The sequence below is a fragment of the Ciconia boyciana genome, chromosome 4, assembly GCF_034638445.1.
Source record: "Ciconia boyciana chromosome 4, ASM3463844v1, whole genome shotgun sequence".
Lineage (NCBI taxonomy): Eukaryota > Metazoa > Chordata > Aves > Ciconiiformes > Ciconiidae > Ciconia > Ciconia boyciana.
Window position 1 is genome coordinate 27,412,062 of NC_132937.1, and position 16,951 is coordinate 27,429,012.

The 16,951-nt window shown below is 43.2% G+C and overlaps 1 protein-coding gene across 4 annotated transcripts in view; it reads right to left on the reverse strand.

The window, feature by feature from the left end:
• Nucleotides 1–16,951, reverse strand: part of DCC (DCC netrin 1 receptor) — a 618,393-nt gene that overhangs the window by 242,886 nt on the left and 358,556 nt on the right. For all 4 annotated transcript variants that reach the window (XM_072860253.1, XM_072860252.1, XM_072860251.1 and 1 more), the window contains exons 6-7: nt 1,862–2,016; nt 193–313 (exon numbers count right to left, since the gene is read on the reverse strand). In XM_072860253.1, the coding sequence (XP_072716354.1) occupies nt 193–313; nt 1,862–2,016 (276 nt within the window). The remainder of the gene's footprint in view (nt 1–192; nt 314–1,861; nt 2,017–16,951) is intronic.

Here is a 16,951-nt window from a genome sequence, read left to right on the forward strand (position 1 = left end):
GACAAGGCCAGCATTTGTAATTGCCCCAGTGAACAAAATGTCTCAAACTATCTGATAGCCTGGACACGCTTTTAACTACAGCCAGCCAGCTGGATAAGTAAGAAGGAGTAAAGAATAGTAGCTGCTCATTTGGGATTTTTATGTTAATAGCATTAATTACATCTACAATTCTGTGTGTCCTTTGCATCTTACCAGGCTCTGGGATGATTAGCTGTGCACTGGCCTGTGCGTTTCCAGCTTCATTTTCAGCTACACACTGATAAAAACCTTCATCTGACTTTACCAAGCCCAGAATCCGTAAGTTGCTGCCACCCTAGAGAGACAGCAAAAGAGAAAGAAAGGAAGTGGAGAGAATTAATTAGAAAAACACTATCCAAACCGAATGCGGATTATAAAACCTTTCCAGAACAGCTATTCTGCAAAACGTGGGTCTGTGTACGTAATCTCAGCTCCAGCTCACACAGCCCTGGCCCTTAGAGGGCTGTAACCATAAGCCCTTTCATCAGGAATCTCTTGACACCTTGCGGTCTTTGCATTTCGTTTGATGGGGCCTATGGCCCAAGGGTGAATTCGCTTCCCTGCACAGAGCCCATCCACCACCTTTCTCAAGACTTAAGCTCCAAATTACAGTTACAGCCATCGCTCGAGTAGCGCTCTGAATTTTGTCTTGGCCCTTTGCTGCAGGGAAGATTGAAAAGAACTTTCAACTTCTGCATCTTTGAACAAATACTGTTCTGAAGGTCAAACCCTCCTTATGGCTTGAGGCCTGGAGATCCTCAAGAAAAGGTCACTCTACGCTTACTTCGTTTGAAACAGATTTAACTTTTAACTTCTGTTAGCACAAGCAGAAACCAATTACGTTAGATAAAAAAAAATCTCAAGTGAAGGGTATGCGCTGGCTGAAATGTCCCTTCCGTTAACTATTAAGTGAAATAATTTTCTAACACCTCCACCACGCAACCACAGCAGCAATAGAGCTGTCCTTTCCTTGGACAACTTCTGGCTGCTTTCTAATAAGTGATGGTGTGTAAAAACAAGATTGAATTTGCTATTGTATATGGTAGAATAAGCCTATCCTGCATGAAAACCACATTATGAAGAATCTCTTTTTTTGCTAGGTAATTAAAAGACATGAAGATAATCAATATTATTTGTTTCAAGGGGAAAAACTAGAAAGCGCTGAACCAAGCCACGTCTCTGAACAAGCCGCACCTCATGTCCTACGGACACCTTCACAGTGGCTGAAGTTTTCAGGGGTGTTCCCCAACATCTCAGCTCACTTACAAGTGACACTGCTTTCAGGAGAGGCCAGCTAAATCAACCCTTTTAGAAAACACAGCATAAATTCTTATAAATAATAGTGACATTTAAACTAAAAGAGGTTGGAGTCCCGGATGGGGATGTTACTTTGGGTAGGGTGCACAACAATCCTCTTTGAAAAGCTGTAATTCTGGCAAATGACCGTTACCATTTTTAACCCCCTGTGCCAGACTACAAATTCCTTGGAGAAGAGATCTATTATTTTTGTTCACCAAGGACAATGGCGAGCAAGGGAAATCATTAACACAGGGTAAACAGCATTATTAATAGCAACTCTGAGTAGGACCTGACACCCTTACTTCTCCACGAAAAGACCAGGTTCAGCTCTCACAAAAACTGGGAGACAATGTCAACGTACTTGACCCAACGCGTCTCAACGCAATGTGCCTTATTTGTATTCGGAGGCGGCCGAAAGTTTGTTTTCTTTGGGAAGACCAATACGTTTACGAAGGCAACGATTGGATCAAATATCAGAACACGTTTCACAACTTAGTTTAAAAAAAAACCCAACATTTGTAATAAGTAAAAGCCAGATAATTACCACTATCTGAAAATAGTCGCTGGGAATGACCACTTCTCCATTCTTGATCCACTCCACCGTAGGAACAGGCTTACCAGACACGGCACATTCAAACTCAATATCCATACTCTCGTAGGCATAAAGATTTGAAGGACGAATTAAAAACCATGGTGTAACTGCAAAAAAGATGGGGAAAAAATGAAAGTGGCAATGAGTGGATATAAATTAAGGCTTAGCAAGCTTCAATAAGCCTGAAGAATATTAGACATAAATAGAAAACATATCTGTAATTCAAATTATTCTCTTTAACACTGAGCCCATTAAAAATTAAATACTAGGGAAAGCATTTAGTCTAGAAAATAGACTTAAACAGTTGCTGTTAGCGTTTTTGTTTTGTTTTGTTTTGTTTTTTTCCAAAAGAAATAATTAAAACCTCAAGTTAGAAGGCATGTAAGACTTATGTCTAACAAAATATATATATCATTCTCACTAAGCGAGCATGGGGGTAAGAAAATCTCACTCATTTCAAAGGATCAGATGCCAACTGCATACGTAACAAGGTCTTACAAGTCAACATACGGACAGGCACATACAGGTACAACACGAGCCCACTGACAAATAATACAGAAGTAGAAATATTTAGAGTAGAGACATTCTCGTATAAGCAAGAAGGACTTCTAACTAGGTTTATAGAAGATGACGAGATAATCAATAACCAGGAAATCTGTCCCTAGTGATTGGAAGAAGAAAAAGGTTGAATTATCTTTGCTGAAAATGAATTCGTATTAAGCTAGCAATTATCTGTTGCCTTGTATTACTATAATGTATTCACAGTTTTTCAGTATGCTATATGATATGCTAATTTAATTTAATTTCATCATTATTGTAATCCTAGGATGATGGAAATTAGCAATTTGAGGAAAACTGTTAATAACATCATATTTCTAATGAGCCCCCCCCTCCGCATCGCACTGAAAAACACACGCAAGAGCTCAGCAGCCCACGTACGTTTTGTCAGTTTTTGCAGGGGAACGACAGTCTCTCCGTTGAATATCCATAGTTGCCAGGAAGCCAGAAGAGATTAATTTCTAAATACCATCCATGACTTATCATTTGAGACAGAAAATCCAATTGCATTCCTTGAGCCATCGTTCCCGATGTCCGATTATGATATTTATAAAGCCGTAAAAGCAAAACCCCCTCTAAATTAAAAGAAGGTGAAGATTATAAAATAAATTGCGCAGAAGCTCAGGAACGTTCGAATCGAGGCTGCCCTCGCTTCCCTAACGCGGGTCCCAGGTTTGCAAGGATTACAGCGCGCTCCTCAATTACACGACCAAATTCTTTCTCCGCAGCCTCCCTCGGCACTCCAGGAGGACCCCGCTCGCCGAGAGAGCAATTCAGGATTTAATTTCAAGCTTCCTATTTAGTACATGGCTTCGTGCTTTCCTGTTTTCAAACTTTTCTCTGCAAACAGAATGATTAATTTCCCGGTGGTTTTTTTCCTTCGGTTTTTATTTCTACAATACCTGCGTGATCTACCCATGTTTTTAAACTCGTAAGAGTTGGATGCTAAGAGGTGCTGCTAGCCAAGCCACCAGTGAAACGGCGAAAGTACCCCCTTCATTTTTCTTGTCCATTAGGTATGATTTAGAGCAGTCGCTGTTACAGAGTACTCAATATACTAAACTTGGGGCTTTTTTTTTTTGCACGTCAAGACCATAAAGTCTCATTGGGCATGCAGAAAATGAGGAAAACAATTGCAACATATGAACGTGTGGTGTAAGCGACTAAACCGGTGTCTCGTAGGCAGACGTACCGGTGTCTCGATGGCAGACGTACAGATAAAATTGTGTTCGTCAGGGTTTGCATTTCATCACCTTCACTACAAAACTCTTTTTTTTTGGCCTTATTGACAATAGAGTTTCCAGCCTTGGTACTAAATGAAGGCAGAGTCCTAGACATCATCACCTCTTCAACCATCCGCTCCCAATGAATCCTGAGTGCTCTCCAAACGTGGGTGCACAATGAGGTAGGAGCGCTTTTGAGCAAATGAGATTATTTTATTTAAAAACTGTATGTCATGCATAAAACCAAGCAGGTCAAAGTAAGACCGCAAAGTTTTTATGTCAGCGTTTTCTTGATTTTAGCAATTGTTTCTGCTTTTCAGCTAAATTACCTACGCTTAAATAAGCATCTGCCCTGGGCCCCTCCAGCTCTGTTCCCATGCCCCATCTTCTCTATTCCTCTTTCAGATTGCTCTCTTGTTTACCGTCTACTTAATAATTTAGGATCCCTAGAAGCTCCCGATCCAGTTCAGATCAAACACAACGCGTGCAAATTAAAACCGATGAGGTGTCCCGATTAACTTGAGCTGTCTGGTTTCCTATCGAAAAGGCTCCGATGGATGCGTGTGTTTGGATCGGAAACGCTCTGCGGCCATGCAGACGTTAGACGAGGGTCTCCAGACCACACAGCCGCAATGCAGGAAATTGTGTAGATGATTTTTCAAATCAAACATCGCTCATAAGGGAAGACCGGTAACTAGGACGCTGATCAAGAGGTTTTTTTAAAAAATAGTATCGCTTACACTAGAGATATACAAAAAGAGACAATTAGGTGGCAGAGTTATGAAGAATCAGCATTGAATAGGATGGCTTCAAGGAAAAAGAAACAAGCTGTTTGGGTAAGAAAAAGTTGAAGAAAAAAAAATTTAAGATGGAATCACATTCATATGTTAATTTTTAACACTTCTTTTTTTTACACGAGAGTCCTAGTATAATTTATTCAACAAACTCCCATAAAACCACCAGTATCTATGTAGTTTATAAACCACAGAATTTCTCAGAGCTCCGACAAAATCATAAATGACTCCATCTTCATTAGTGTGGTTTATTGCGATGTCACCAGCAGCCTGCAATTAATTTATAGACTTGCAATTCATACATTCCTGCCAGTTCTTCTTTACGACGCGCACGCTCCAGGATCCTGACCCCGCTTGCCTACAGCTTTTCATCCCCTCCACCAGAACGGTTGCTCCTCTCCCCCCAGTTTCTCTCCCCCCTCTTTTTTTTTTTAATTGCCGGCATTTTTCTAGGCTGCTAGAAAGCTTGGTGCTCTCTTTTTTTAAGGTTTCTGTGCAGTATATGCATAGCTGGGTGTTGAGTTTCACATACAAAACGGATGTATAGCACATTATAGCAATTATACCACCCTCACCACCACCTTTCCTCCAGTGGGGTAGGTGTGCCCCTGTATTTTTCCTAAGGACCCCGTTAAAGTAATTTGCATAATTACTTTGGTGGAAATTATGCAGTATTAAACACAAGTAAGACCCCACAAATAAGGACAACGTGACACCCTAAAGCAGACAGAGGTAACACATGTAGACTGGAAATATGTATGCATATATATATATATAAAATGTCAAGCACTATAAACGGACATTTTATAAATATTTTATATATCAATAAATGTCAAGCACTGCCATATTCGCTCTCTATGCATTTTTTCTCAGTATTGAAAATTTTAAAGGCATGCATATGTGAAGAAGGCTGGCGAGCAGGGTTGCAAAGAAAATAAAAACACATACTGTGTTCGTGTTCCTTCTAGTTATATTGTGGCAATATAAAAGTGGCTTGAACGAACGGCAGATTTTTTTCCCCAAAAAACTTACAAAGTTTCACAGAAACTATTTTTTTTTTTTTTGGTCAGAAAATGTCTGTGAATTCTTGGAACGTGGGAGTTTAGTAAGATTATTCCAGAACAGCCTCGCACTGTTAGGATGCTTACACTGTACTTTGCCCTGGCTCTGGGTGAAAACCTGAAAATTCAATCTTCAGACAAAAATAATTTAAAATAACATCTCAGACAGTTACGGTTATTCCATATCAGGATGGAAACACTTTTCTAAACACTCGTTTTCCTTATTTCATGTCAACCCAGCCCTATCAAAACACCCCAGTCGCAGACTGAGGATATTTTATGCCAGATACCGTACCAAAAAAGGGAGGAAAACCCCTATAAGGTTAATGGAGATCTATAAAAGAAGCTGTCCATGAGATTTTGGGTGTAACAGAATTCACATCAGCAAGTAGCATCAAAGTCCTCGCTAAACATCTTCGGATAAAGGATTAGGACAGACCCCAGCGTGCAACTCTGTTGACTTGGGAGGATTTTTATTCGTCTGAATGGTGTAACTGAAATGAAATACAAGATAGGAGCCATTTTGCAGCCGTTTCGTATAAAAGCGTACACGAAAGTTTGAAGTTCTCTGTACTACAGTACACGCACTTGGGGGGTGCTGGGTTACCACCGCCGTCCCCCAGCAGACAGCGCAGCGGTACGTGATATCGCAGGCTCCGCGATTCAAAACGCAGTAACTCATCCGTGCGCCAGCAGATCCCCGACACCTCTGGGAGAGGAAGAGCGCTTCGTTTTCCCCAGTGCAAGAAAAAAGCAAGTTTGAAAATTAAATTGCGGGCGGACGCTCCTGTAAAGATCACGCTACAGCCCTGACCTTCACTTGCCCGAGGGTCCCTCAGATGAAGAACGTGCTCTAAAGCCTGTCCTGTCTGCAGGGCAGCACGGAAGCGGGACGTCGTTCCACGTGCTCTTCAAAATAACTCCTCGAAAGGCTGCGTGGGAATTCCGCGATGCCGTGGAAAGCCGGGGGGGGGTCTGGGTCCTGGGTCTCAAACACCACCTTCGAACAAACCGGCTTTTCCCTTTAAGGACCGCAGCAGGCTGCATTTATTACCAAAAATGTCAAAGATTGGTTGTAATGAGCCTGTAGCAGAGACTCGGGGACTAATCGAACGCTTGCCAGCAGAAACAGCTAGTTTAGAGAGCTGTGCGTTGGGATGACCTCCCTATTTCTAGAAATACCTTCCGCGAGATGACAGCTGATCTTGCGACAAGAGGAAACAATTTTAACTCGGAGAAATGTCAGCATTTCTTAATGCAAAGCGTCTTCCCTTTGCATGTTTGAATAAGGAATGTGTTTCTACTGACCCAAGAAAGATAACTGCTGTCAGCAAGTGCCCAACCCTGTCAGCCTTCTGAATAGGAAGACTTTCAATTGCATGTACTTAAAGGGTGGCTTTGTCACCGCAGAGATTCAAATCCTTTTTTTTAAAAAAATAAAATATATAAAAAAAATCCTTTGTACTTTTCACTGCTAACTTGCGCAAACCGTGAATTTAAAGTAAAGTCGCATCAAGTGAATGTGCCAGGTTGCGCCTGCCTTAAGGGGAGTCAGCACAATCTAACTCAAAGCCATTGGAGTTCCTCCAGGTCTAAAAGGGACAGAAGAATCGGATTTTTATATGATTTTTTTTTTTTTTAACATATATATATGTATTTACTACTCTTTCCTGTTATATACGGTAACTCAGGAACTGTGTTATTATTGCAAGAAGTTGAAGAAAAAACTATGAATGGTGTTACAGTGCACGACTCTTTGGAAAGAGTATGAGGCATAAAAACCTAAAACTCCACTAATGTGTCTTCAAAAAATACTAGATTAAAATTATTATCTTTCTATCTCTTACTGCAGCTCTGTATCCTTGTCCTGCTCTAAACTCTATGCCTGACAGGCAGAAAGACAATGTGATCTCAACGTATCTCCCCTCAGACCAGCCTTGAAGAAATAAAAGAAAAATGAAGCTGCTATTCTATGTAAAACTTCGTTCTTCACCTAAATAAAGGTATTACTTGTCTTATTTAACGATTTAGATTATTTTCACGCTGCTTTAGTTCTCAACATGAAGGTCAGCTTATACCATTACTGCAGAACAGCCGAAGTTCATGGTTCCCAAGAGCGAAAGAACTGAGCCACCAAAAATTCAAATGATACACGATCGCAATCCCACGGGCACGAAAGAAGAGAAGATGGGGAGACAACTCCCGCAGCCAGAGCGGGGCTTTTGTAGTCAAAGCATTCTCACCAGAGACGCACATCCCGCTTTGTACCGCATGGATTAAAAACGTAGTTTAATCCGTCTGAACCTCACAGTTCTGCAGCTAACCAGAACGTATCCTTGTCCCTCAGAGCAGCCTTTAAACTTCCAAAGTTGCCCGTGGGTTCCAATGGATCCGTACAGTAAAATACTGGGAGCTGAGCACAGACCGGGAAGAAAAGGCTAAGAAAGCTGAAAATCCAACTCAGGGGAGAGGGCAGAAAACAGCGCTTGTTCCCCACTTTGCGTTTTCTAAGGTGAGCTTTAGTCAACGGAAAAGCCGCTAATCTTTCCACTCTAGCACTATACAAATGAAACAGAATCAAAATCAGAGATTTTATTTTCATTGACTATGTTACCATAAACGTACTTCTATTAACGAGGGCACTGATGACATCCTTAAGGAAAAAGACAATTTTCAGTTTTATAAAGAATTATGAAGATTCTTCATCGTTGGATCCAGAAAACACAGTGAAAAGCAAAGCTTAACATTGCTCCCGCTTCTGCTTCCAAAGGTAGAAATCCTTCTGAAACGCTGTGACGGCCTGTGCTATACTCAAATTGCCAAAAGGCTCGATCTTACCTAAATAAATAGATACTTTCTCATGGATTTGTAGGAGCCAGCTCCTTACCCCAGTGCAGAGGAAAAGGCGACGCTGTTTATGTACGGGAAAACTCGTTATGGTCGCTGTATTGGTTTAAATTGCGGCTACCCCATGAAAACTCAAAAGGGATAAGATTACTCGTAAAGTTTTCAAGAGGGGGTCAGAGCAGTAGCGAAGGACAGGCTCGCTGCAGGACCGCACATCGACGATAAGCGAGTATAAAGAGGCTGTTAAGAAAACCAGGACTTTCTTAGTAATTCACATCAACAGTGATTTCATTCATAGATCACAGATCAAGTAAGAAATTCCTCCCGCAAAATATTACGTCCTCATAGACGTTGCCGCTTTGTGTCATTTGCCTTTTTCCTAAAAATGAGTTTTAAAAACTTGCTGAGGGCATAATCTGTGTCTCATAATAATAATTAAAAAACCACAACAAAACAACCCTCCTGGGGTTTTTCGGGGGAAGCTTGCATGGTCATCAGCTGGCTAATAACAACTCCCACTTTATTGCCTTCCCGGCTATTGCCAAGCCCTAATAAGTTCAAGCAAGGTTGATCACGATCCTGTGAAATCGCTGGGAGCTCCATCTGGGTTACTGCAACGTCAGCATTGAGGAGCCGGCGCAGCAGATAATACGTGTTCCTCCTCACGGAAAAAGCCTATACGGTTAAAAAGTATCGAAACCGGCTCAACGGAGGGCAAGTGTCAAGGTCTGGTAGGGAGCACGCGCACACCCTCATCTCCAAGTTTCTGTACCGTATGCGCCGTATAATGTCTATGAGCAGTACTGAATAAAAGCCAGCTACCTTGTAGACCACCATATTCTAGCACAGCGTAGCATATTCCAGGATAAATGTAGATGTCTGTAAATTCCTGAGTTTATCACAGAATCGTATAGGTTGGAAATGACCTTTAAGATCATCGAGTCCAACCGTAAAAGGCTTTCAAATGGATCGTACTACTAAAATGTCACTTAAACAACAATATTCTGGAGGACTTGCGAAATACAAGGACTTCCCCACCACCAGTAGAGAAGTTAGGCACGGAGAGAGGATTTTTTCCCCATTAAAACATTGTTTCATGTATGACCACCCAGTTAAAAACAACATAAAGATGAAATAAAGCATCCCTGCCCTTTGTAATAGGTAAAAATGTTGGTCCAGCTCCTGAACGGGTTTGCCCGGCCGGAGACCACAGAAGCAGGATGCTGATAAATGTTCCTTTTACGTAATGCACCGATAAGGGACAGCCTGGGAAGAGAAAACTAAGGTCACCGATATCTGTCAATTTATAACTACCTAAAGATTTTATTTTATTGCTGCCTTTATGACTTATAGTACAGCCAACAGTTATTGACCACGTACCATCTGCCCTGGGAACAAATGAGCATTTCATAATTGTGTATCGGGTCAAACTTTCTCTTTAGATGCATTAACGTTATTTCTGTCAACCCCTGTATAATAGGAACACATGCATCACAGAACAGGCTTTCCGAAGGCTCATATGATACTGACAACGAGCTAAATTTTGAGTAAATAACATGGAAAAGAAAATCAGGTTGTAGAAAAGTTGTGGGTAGAGCTGAATTATCGCCGTAATTTTTTTTTTTTTTTTTTTTAAATAATATTTTGCCTGTGTGTCTAAGGATAGCCTAAATGGGCATTAAGTTAATGGGAACACAAAATTCTGAAACGTAACGTAAGGCCACAAAGACCTGAAGGCATACTTGGTTTGCTTTTTATTTTTTTCTGTCTTTCCCTTCATAAAAACATTGGGATACTCTGAATTAGCTCAGGGTAAGTACCGACAGGCACCAACCTTCACCTCATCAAGACAACCCAACGCAACCAAAAGTGCAAGGATATTCTGCAGCCGCTCCTCCTAGGCGTTCGTGCGAGAGACAGTATTTGTGGTTAGACAGAAAAATAACGGTTGACCCTGGACGCTGCCCGATCCCTCTCCTGTTCCCCACGGTACATCAAGGACCAGCAAAGGATCTTTTCCGGAGCTCTTTGCTGAGCTTCGGGCTGACACCAGCATGCACCATGCCATCAGACTTGATAATTGCAACTATAATGCATTTCATTTGGGGATCTCAAAGCAATTTGTAGACATTAAATAATTCACAAGCATTTTACAGATAGATACACACACGTAGAGTAAATGACTTGCTCAAGGTCATGTAACATATCAGTGACAGATAATTAAACGCCAGTGTAATTAATAGATGGCCCTGTGAGATTTCTGTATATCTAAGACTCCCTTCCCTCTCTAGCTGGAAGAGAAAGCCGCCTCTTTGCAGTACGGATTTGCCAGCTTTACTTTTGGACTTTCTCTCCCAAAATCGTTTGCAGGATCTGCATGTCTTCGCCGTGACTGCATCCAGTAAAGTCACAGCAGCCGGAGGTTGCTGTCACCGGAGCAGGAGCCCGCTCTCCACGCAAGCCCCGCGCCGGGCAGCGGGGACCGGCTCTCGCTTGCGAGGGGGTCGGTTAATGAGCCAGCACCACCCCGCTCCATACAGCTCTCCTCATTACGGTTCAAAGCAACTGCCGTAACCTCATCCAAAAGAAAATTGGAGAGGCTGAAAACTCCAATGGGAGAGGGAGAAAAATACAGTAGAAGCGAGGGGAACGCTGTATGAGTTTATGACTCTCTCTACATGAGTTTATTACCCGTCCTGATCTCTAATAAAGGCTGTTTTGGTGCTGTTATTCACAATTACGTTCCTTTTCCATTTTTGCAATGCAGCGTTGGCGTGGAGGGACATTCCGTGGCTTTCCCTGGGGGGAAGGAGCAGGGCCAGAGGGAAAGCAGTGGTGCAGCCAGGGACAAGGCACTGCCACAGCTCCCCTGCCATCAACCTCCACTTCTCGTCAGGGTTTCCTTATTTTTTCCATCGTATCCGAGGGCTGCAAAGCCCGTAACAGGCTGGGGAAACGAGACTCCAGTGAGGTAAAAAGTGGACGGGGCAGGGGGTGAACACCACCAAAACGTACCACAAATCAGAACGTACAACAAATTGGGAGCTGCTCCCAGAAGGTGCCTTTAGAACCTTATCCTGGCTGATGCGGTGTTTTTAATTCGGTAGCACAATTTCCAAATAAAACTATCACGAAGCGAAGGTGCGCAGAAAGTAGCTCCGTGGATTCGCTCCGTGGATTCACTCCGTGACTCAGCCAGGTCCGCACACAGGCAGAACGTGGATGTGAGCTTGCTCAGGCTCGTCGTCAAACCCCAAAAGAAGAAAGAAACCTCTTCTTTTACCTTGAGAGCCTCCTCCACTCTTGGAAGTGCAAAAAAGAAGAAATATTTTATATTTATATATATATATATATAAGCACGGCACCCCTCTGTATTCTCCTTTCTTTAATTTCATCCTATTACTCACCAACCCACTTTCTCTTACAAGCAAACAAAATCACCAGTTGATCACCTATCAGTAAGCTTTACAAAAGTACGCAAGGCGGTTTCTGGAACGACCCAAAATGTACATTAAGCTGTTAATCCACTTGAATCACACCGTGTGTAGTTTGCCCGGCAGACTGAAAATTCTGCCTGGAGGAAGGCCAATACTGAAGACTTGGCATCTGCGAGAGGAAAATATTGAGAAAGTGGGCTGAAAAGGTACTTTCTTTTTGAGCTATTTATTTGTACGGCCTCAATCTTCTTTTTATCACACCGTCTTAAAAGAAAGGGAAATGAGAAACTGAGGAGCAAATAGATAAGACTGAATATATATTACAGCAGTATATATAATATTGGACATGTTACTGCAGCCTGTTATGATGCTTATTATACTTCCAGACCCCTTGATGTACCTGGCAAGTTAATGGGTGGCTTCTCATGTCATTTATTCAGGCTAGTACATCAACTTTTAAATTATCCCATTCAAATAAAATCGTTAACACAAACTGAGGACAGATGCTCAGATCGAGGACCTTGGAAAAGAAAGATTTGAGCCATGCATGAAAGGCTTTACAAACTACGCTGGGTAGAACACGGAGAATGAAGAAGTCGTTGCCAAAAAGTAATAAAAACCTCCTGATTCCATTTTAAAAACCCAGAAATAGTCACGAGGGATTGCTGGCTTCCAAGGAACCACAGCCCCCAGGTAAAGCAGAAGATCGTAGGGTGTGATGCCGGATCTCTCCCGGTCCTCATCGACCCGTCTCCTAACTCCAGGGCTCATCATCTTTGAGGAAGAACTGCTCCTCATCCCAGCCAGGTGAATGAAGTAAAGCCCTTTTTAAACTGACAATCTGAGCTTTATCCCCCCCAAGATATTTAAGGAAGGGTCGGGAACTGCAGGGCGACAGCTAACGTGGGGGTCCCTGCCAGGTTATCATGCTCAGAAGTCAAATGAAAATATTCTCCGCTCTGCCCCACATCAGACTAACGCCAGCTCTCGTCTTAGATGTCACGCCAGTTAGTGGATACGTAGCTGTCTGTCCGTACTAGCCTTTAAATAATTAACTAAAAAGTCATTTCATCCTCGTGGTAGAGATAAGGCTAACAGCTAGCAAGGGCTAAGTCTTCCCAAAAGCATCTAAAAGCTCCCTTTAGTTTAAAAAACTCAACGCAGGCGGTAGGCAGATTTCTTCTGCTTTATTTGGTGAACAATCCTACCTGCCAACTCTGTACACCAAAGTGAGCAAAGGCAGAATATTAATTATGGAAAAGACCGAGGATGCTTTCGGGGCAGCTGGTGCGAACCTCCCTCTCCGCCGGCCGCTCTGGCACGGGATGACCTTTGTTCGCGGCACTAAAAGCGACGTGCAGATAGATGAAAGGGACTCGAAGCAGCCCTGGCAGCTACAGGCACTCCATTACACGACCCCCCTTCCGCCCTGGGTGAGGCAGTTGCATTTTGATCAAAGAGAATGGCATCAACAAGCTCTAATTCGATTAGCAAGCAAAAACGCCAAATGATTTTTAAGTAATCCAAGGTCACCGAGAATAAAAGTGACCGAGGTAGACACGCACTCTTCACCAAAATCTAAATCAGACAGCTATTCTCTTGATAGCAGCTAAGTCGCCGACTCCAGGCACCAAAAGCGTAACTCTCTGTTTTCCATTAATTCGCCCAAAAGGCAGGGCTAAAGCAGCCGACAGCTCTTTAGCGAGATGAAACGGGGCGAAGAACCCCCTGTCCTGCAGGCATTGCCATACCGACCTTGCGACAACCCTCTTCCCCCAGATTCCCTGGGTGCAACCCCCAAAACAGAGGAACAAAAAAAAAAAATAATGCAGGTCGCTTCAGCAAAGCATGGAGAAGGGCAGGATGAAGGCAGCGCGCCTCCCACCGCCCAGCCCCGCATCCCGCATCCGGGGGAAACCACGTCTGAGCCGGCACCAGCCAAGCACCAAGCCAACGGAGGTTGGTGCCTCCTGAAACACACTTACACGGCTCCGAGAGCCACCAGAAGAAGGGGAATAAATGCAAACGAAGAGCTAGGTTTTAGAAAACACCGTGCTCCGTTCAATTCTTCCCCAGGATAAGACCCGTTCATTTTTAAAAACGGAGCTAAAAGTGAACAGACTAAAGGAACGCGTATTCTGCGTCTGCAGAATGTCCTTTAGCGTGCTGCTTCTGAATCGCGGCGTTGCTATACCACAAACTGCACAAATGTAGCTTGAACGGATTGAGCGAATTGAATTACTGTCAGCCAGTGTCACAGGCAGTTCCGTTCTTCCAACTGCCTTAACCTTTGATGCAAAAGTTATAATAGTTTAATTGCTATGACACATTTCGCCTGTAGATATTAATGGGTTTGCAATACCCAAGTGAAGGAGATTGACACCTCGCTGTCATTTTACCAATGGGAAAATGAGAGCACGTGGATCAGACTTACCAGGAGGGTATGTTATTATGATCTAGTCCGACCTAACGTATAAATCAGAACAGGACTTCCCTGAATTAATCACGTTTTGAATTACTGTGTGTATTTTAGGAAACTCATTCATTCTTTCCCTAGTGATACAAAATACACCATGGCCCTTGGTACATCGTTCTCCTGATTAATTATTCTCATTTAAGCAAAAAAGTATTATCCTACTTCTAGTCTACACTTGTCCTTTTTCAACAGTGGATGTTCTTCATATCTTTGTCAGGTAGACTGTAAGGCTCCATTATTATATTTCTGTTCTTTGCACAGATAGCTACAGACCATGATCGAACCACTCTGTAACCGTCTCTGACAAATTAAATAAATAAAAGGGGCGCTTTCATCTTAAGTATCTTTTCCAATTCTTTAACCAATGTCATAGTTCACCCTGGATGCCTTTATCACTTCTTTAATTTTCTTCTTGAACTACGGATGCAATTCTTCAGCAGGGTTTTCCCCAGTGCCAGGTACAGAGGTGCTAGGCTTTCTCAAGGGTCCCATTTTCCTAAATCCCCAAAATCACATCAAGAGTTTGGGCTGCGGCACTGTGCTGGGTGTGATGTTCAACTGCTCGGCAGCCTTGACCCTCAAGACTTTCCCAGTCCGTATTTTCCAGCAAAGCCTGCAGCCTGTACAGCTGGCCTCTTTAATCCAGAGTACGCATCCACACGCGTAGCATTTGCTTGTACCGAGCTCCCCTAATTACTCCAGATCAATCAGCGACACGTCGTCTTCTTTAATTCCTGCTCTCACAAAATAACGTCTCTGTGCTTGTGTTACCTGTGAACTTTGTCAATGCTTTGTTTTCTTTCAGGTCACGGGTCAATATATTAGAAAAATATTTTATCCGATGTGGAGCCCACAACCACCGAGGCATCCCCTTGGCTTTTTCAAACCTCGGCGCCCAAGCAGATCTCCTCCTGTCTTCCACCACTTCCCGCTATTTCAAGAGCTACTGAAAAAGGAACATTTATAAAATTTAGACACTTCTTCAACCAGTTCTTTTACAGTTCTCGAATACAATATATTTAGACAAGCTCATTTGAAATTAGACATTTGAAGACGTCTATTTTAGGTACTTCTTTTAGAATTTCCTGATCTACCGTTTAACTCTCATTGAAGCTCCCTTGATGCCATGCTATGCTCTGGATATATCATCCACCTGCTCCTCTCATCCCATGGAATATCAGCATATCCACACCTTTACTGAAAAACCCACCGTATATAAACGTACAGCCCAGCAAAACGCAGATCTGCGCCAAATACTGGAGCTGCCGGGCCATAACCCACCTCCCGAAACGGGGCATGGGTCCAGGCTAGTTAGTCCTGCTGCAAGACCCAGCCTGGGCAGGAGACTGAGCCAGTAAGAGCGGACTGGCCCCACGGTCCTTGCCAGACACGGCAGCTCGCTCAGGTCTGGTACGTCTACACGATGCTTCAGTGACACTTAGCCCCGCAGTTCAAGGTGTTCTCTGGCTTGCAGAAGAAATCTGCTCTCCCACTGCGAAACCGTGGCTTTTTGGAAAGAAGCATAGCTTTAATCAAGTCCCTAATTATCATTTGCATTTTCCTTCTATCTGATTGGCCTCTGAACTTTCTTTCGTTTCATGACTTTGAAGCCTTTGAAGCATCAAGGTGTTTTCTGTACCTAGGGGCTTTACTGTCCACACAGAGCTTTCAGAGGTAACATTTTTAAGTCAGGGAAGGGAGTAGCTCTTCACTGGCCTTGGATGGGTGCAGGATCAAGAACTTCAACCCTGAGCTCTCCTAAGTGCCTCAGAAAAAGTAGCAGAAGTAGCGATATCCTCCGATTGCCTTTTGTGAACTATCGACACGGCAGCGCGGGGCCAGAGAGGGGCTTCCCAAATCTGCTCCGTCTCCTCCGCAGGGGTGAGCTCATGCTGGGAGCAGTACGGGTGAGCATCTCCGTTCCCCTACTGCCCGATCTCAACAGTTAGGACCACCTGGGACAGGGCTGGCACAGCCTGGAGGGAACGAGGCAGAGGGAAGACCAAAGTCTTCTTCCAGGGATGCCCAGTTTCCTCCCCATCCTTCCTTTGGAGCGCTTTATGGAATTACAGCCCATGGCCGCAAGGTCGGGAGAGCGAGTTACCGATCGGCGCTTGGCGTGAAGTGCCCGAGCACCGGTGTATTTTCCAACCACATTTCCTCTCCCAAAATGAGCTGGTGTCAAAAAGCATAGGTGCGTGAGGTATTCGAAAAACACAAAAGAGAGCTCAGGTGAACACAAGCCTACTGCGTAAGTAAAGCATTAAAACAACAATAACATTCAAATACAACCCTTTGGTTTTACGGCGAGGTCAACAGATTACTTCTTGCCAAATTCAGTTCAGGGAGATATCTATGCATACACAAGCGTGTATGAATTTTTACAGACGAAACCACTCTTAAAATATCTGCATGTATACATATACACAGAAGGAGGTACCTCCCCCAGCTCACCGTCTTATTTATATTCTAGATATTATTTATGTGAAACCAAAAGTGACTCCTCAAAAAATGCAGCTGCTCATTTCATTATCACTACGGCCCAATATTTTCCTGACAGTTATCCGAGTTATCAGTGTTCTCCTATGCAACCTACCTCAATACGCTGTAGGACAGAGATAGCGATATACACAATAAGACGTTGTG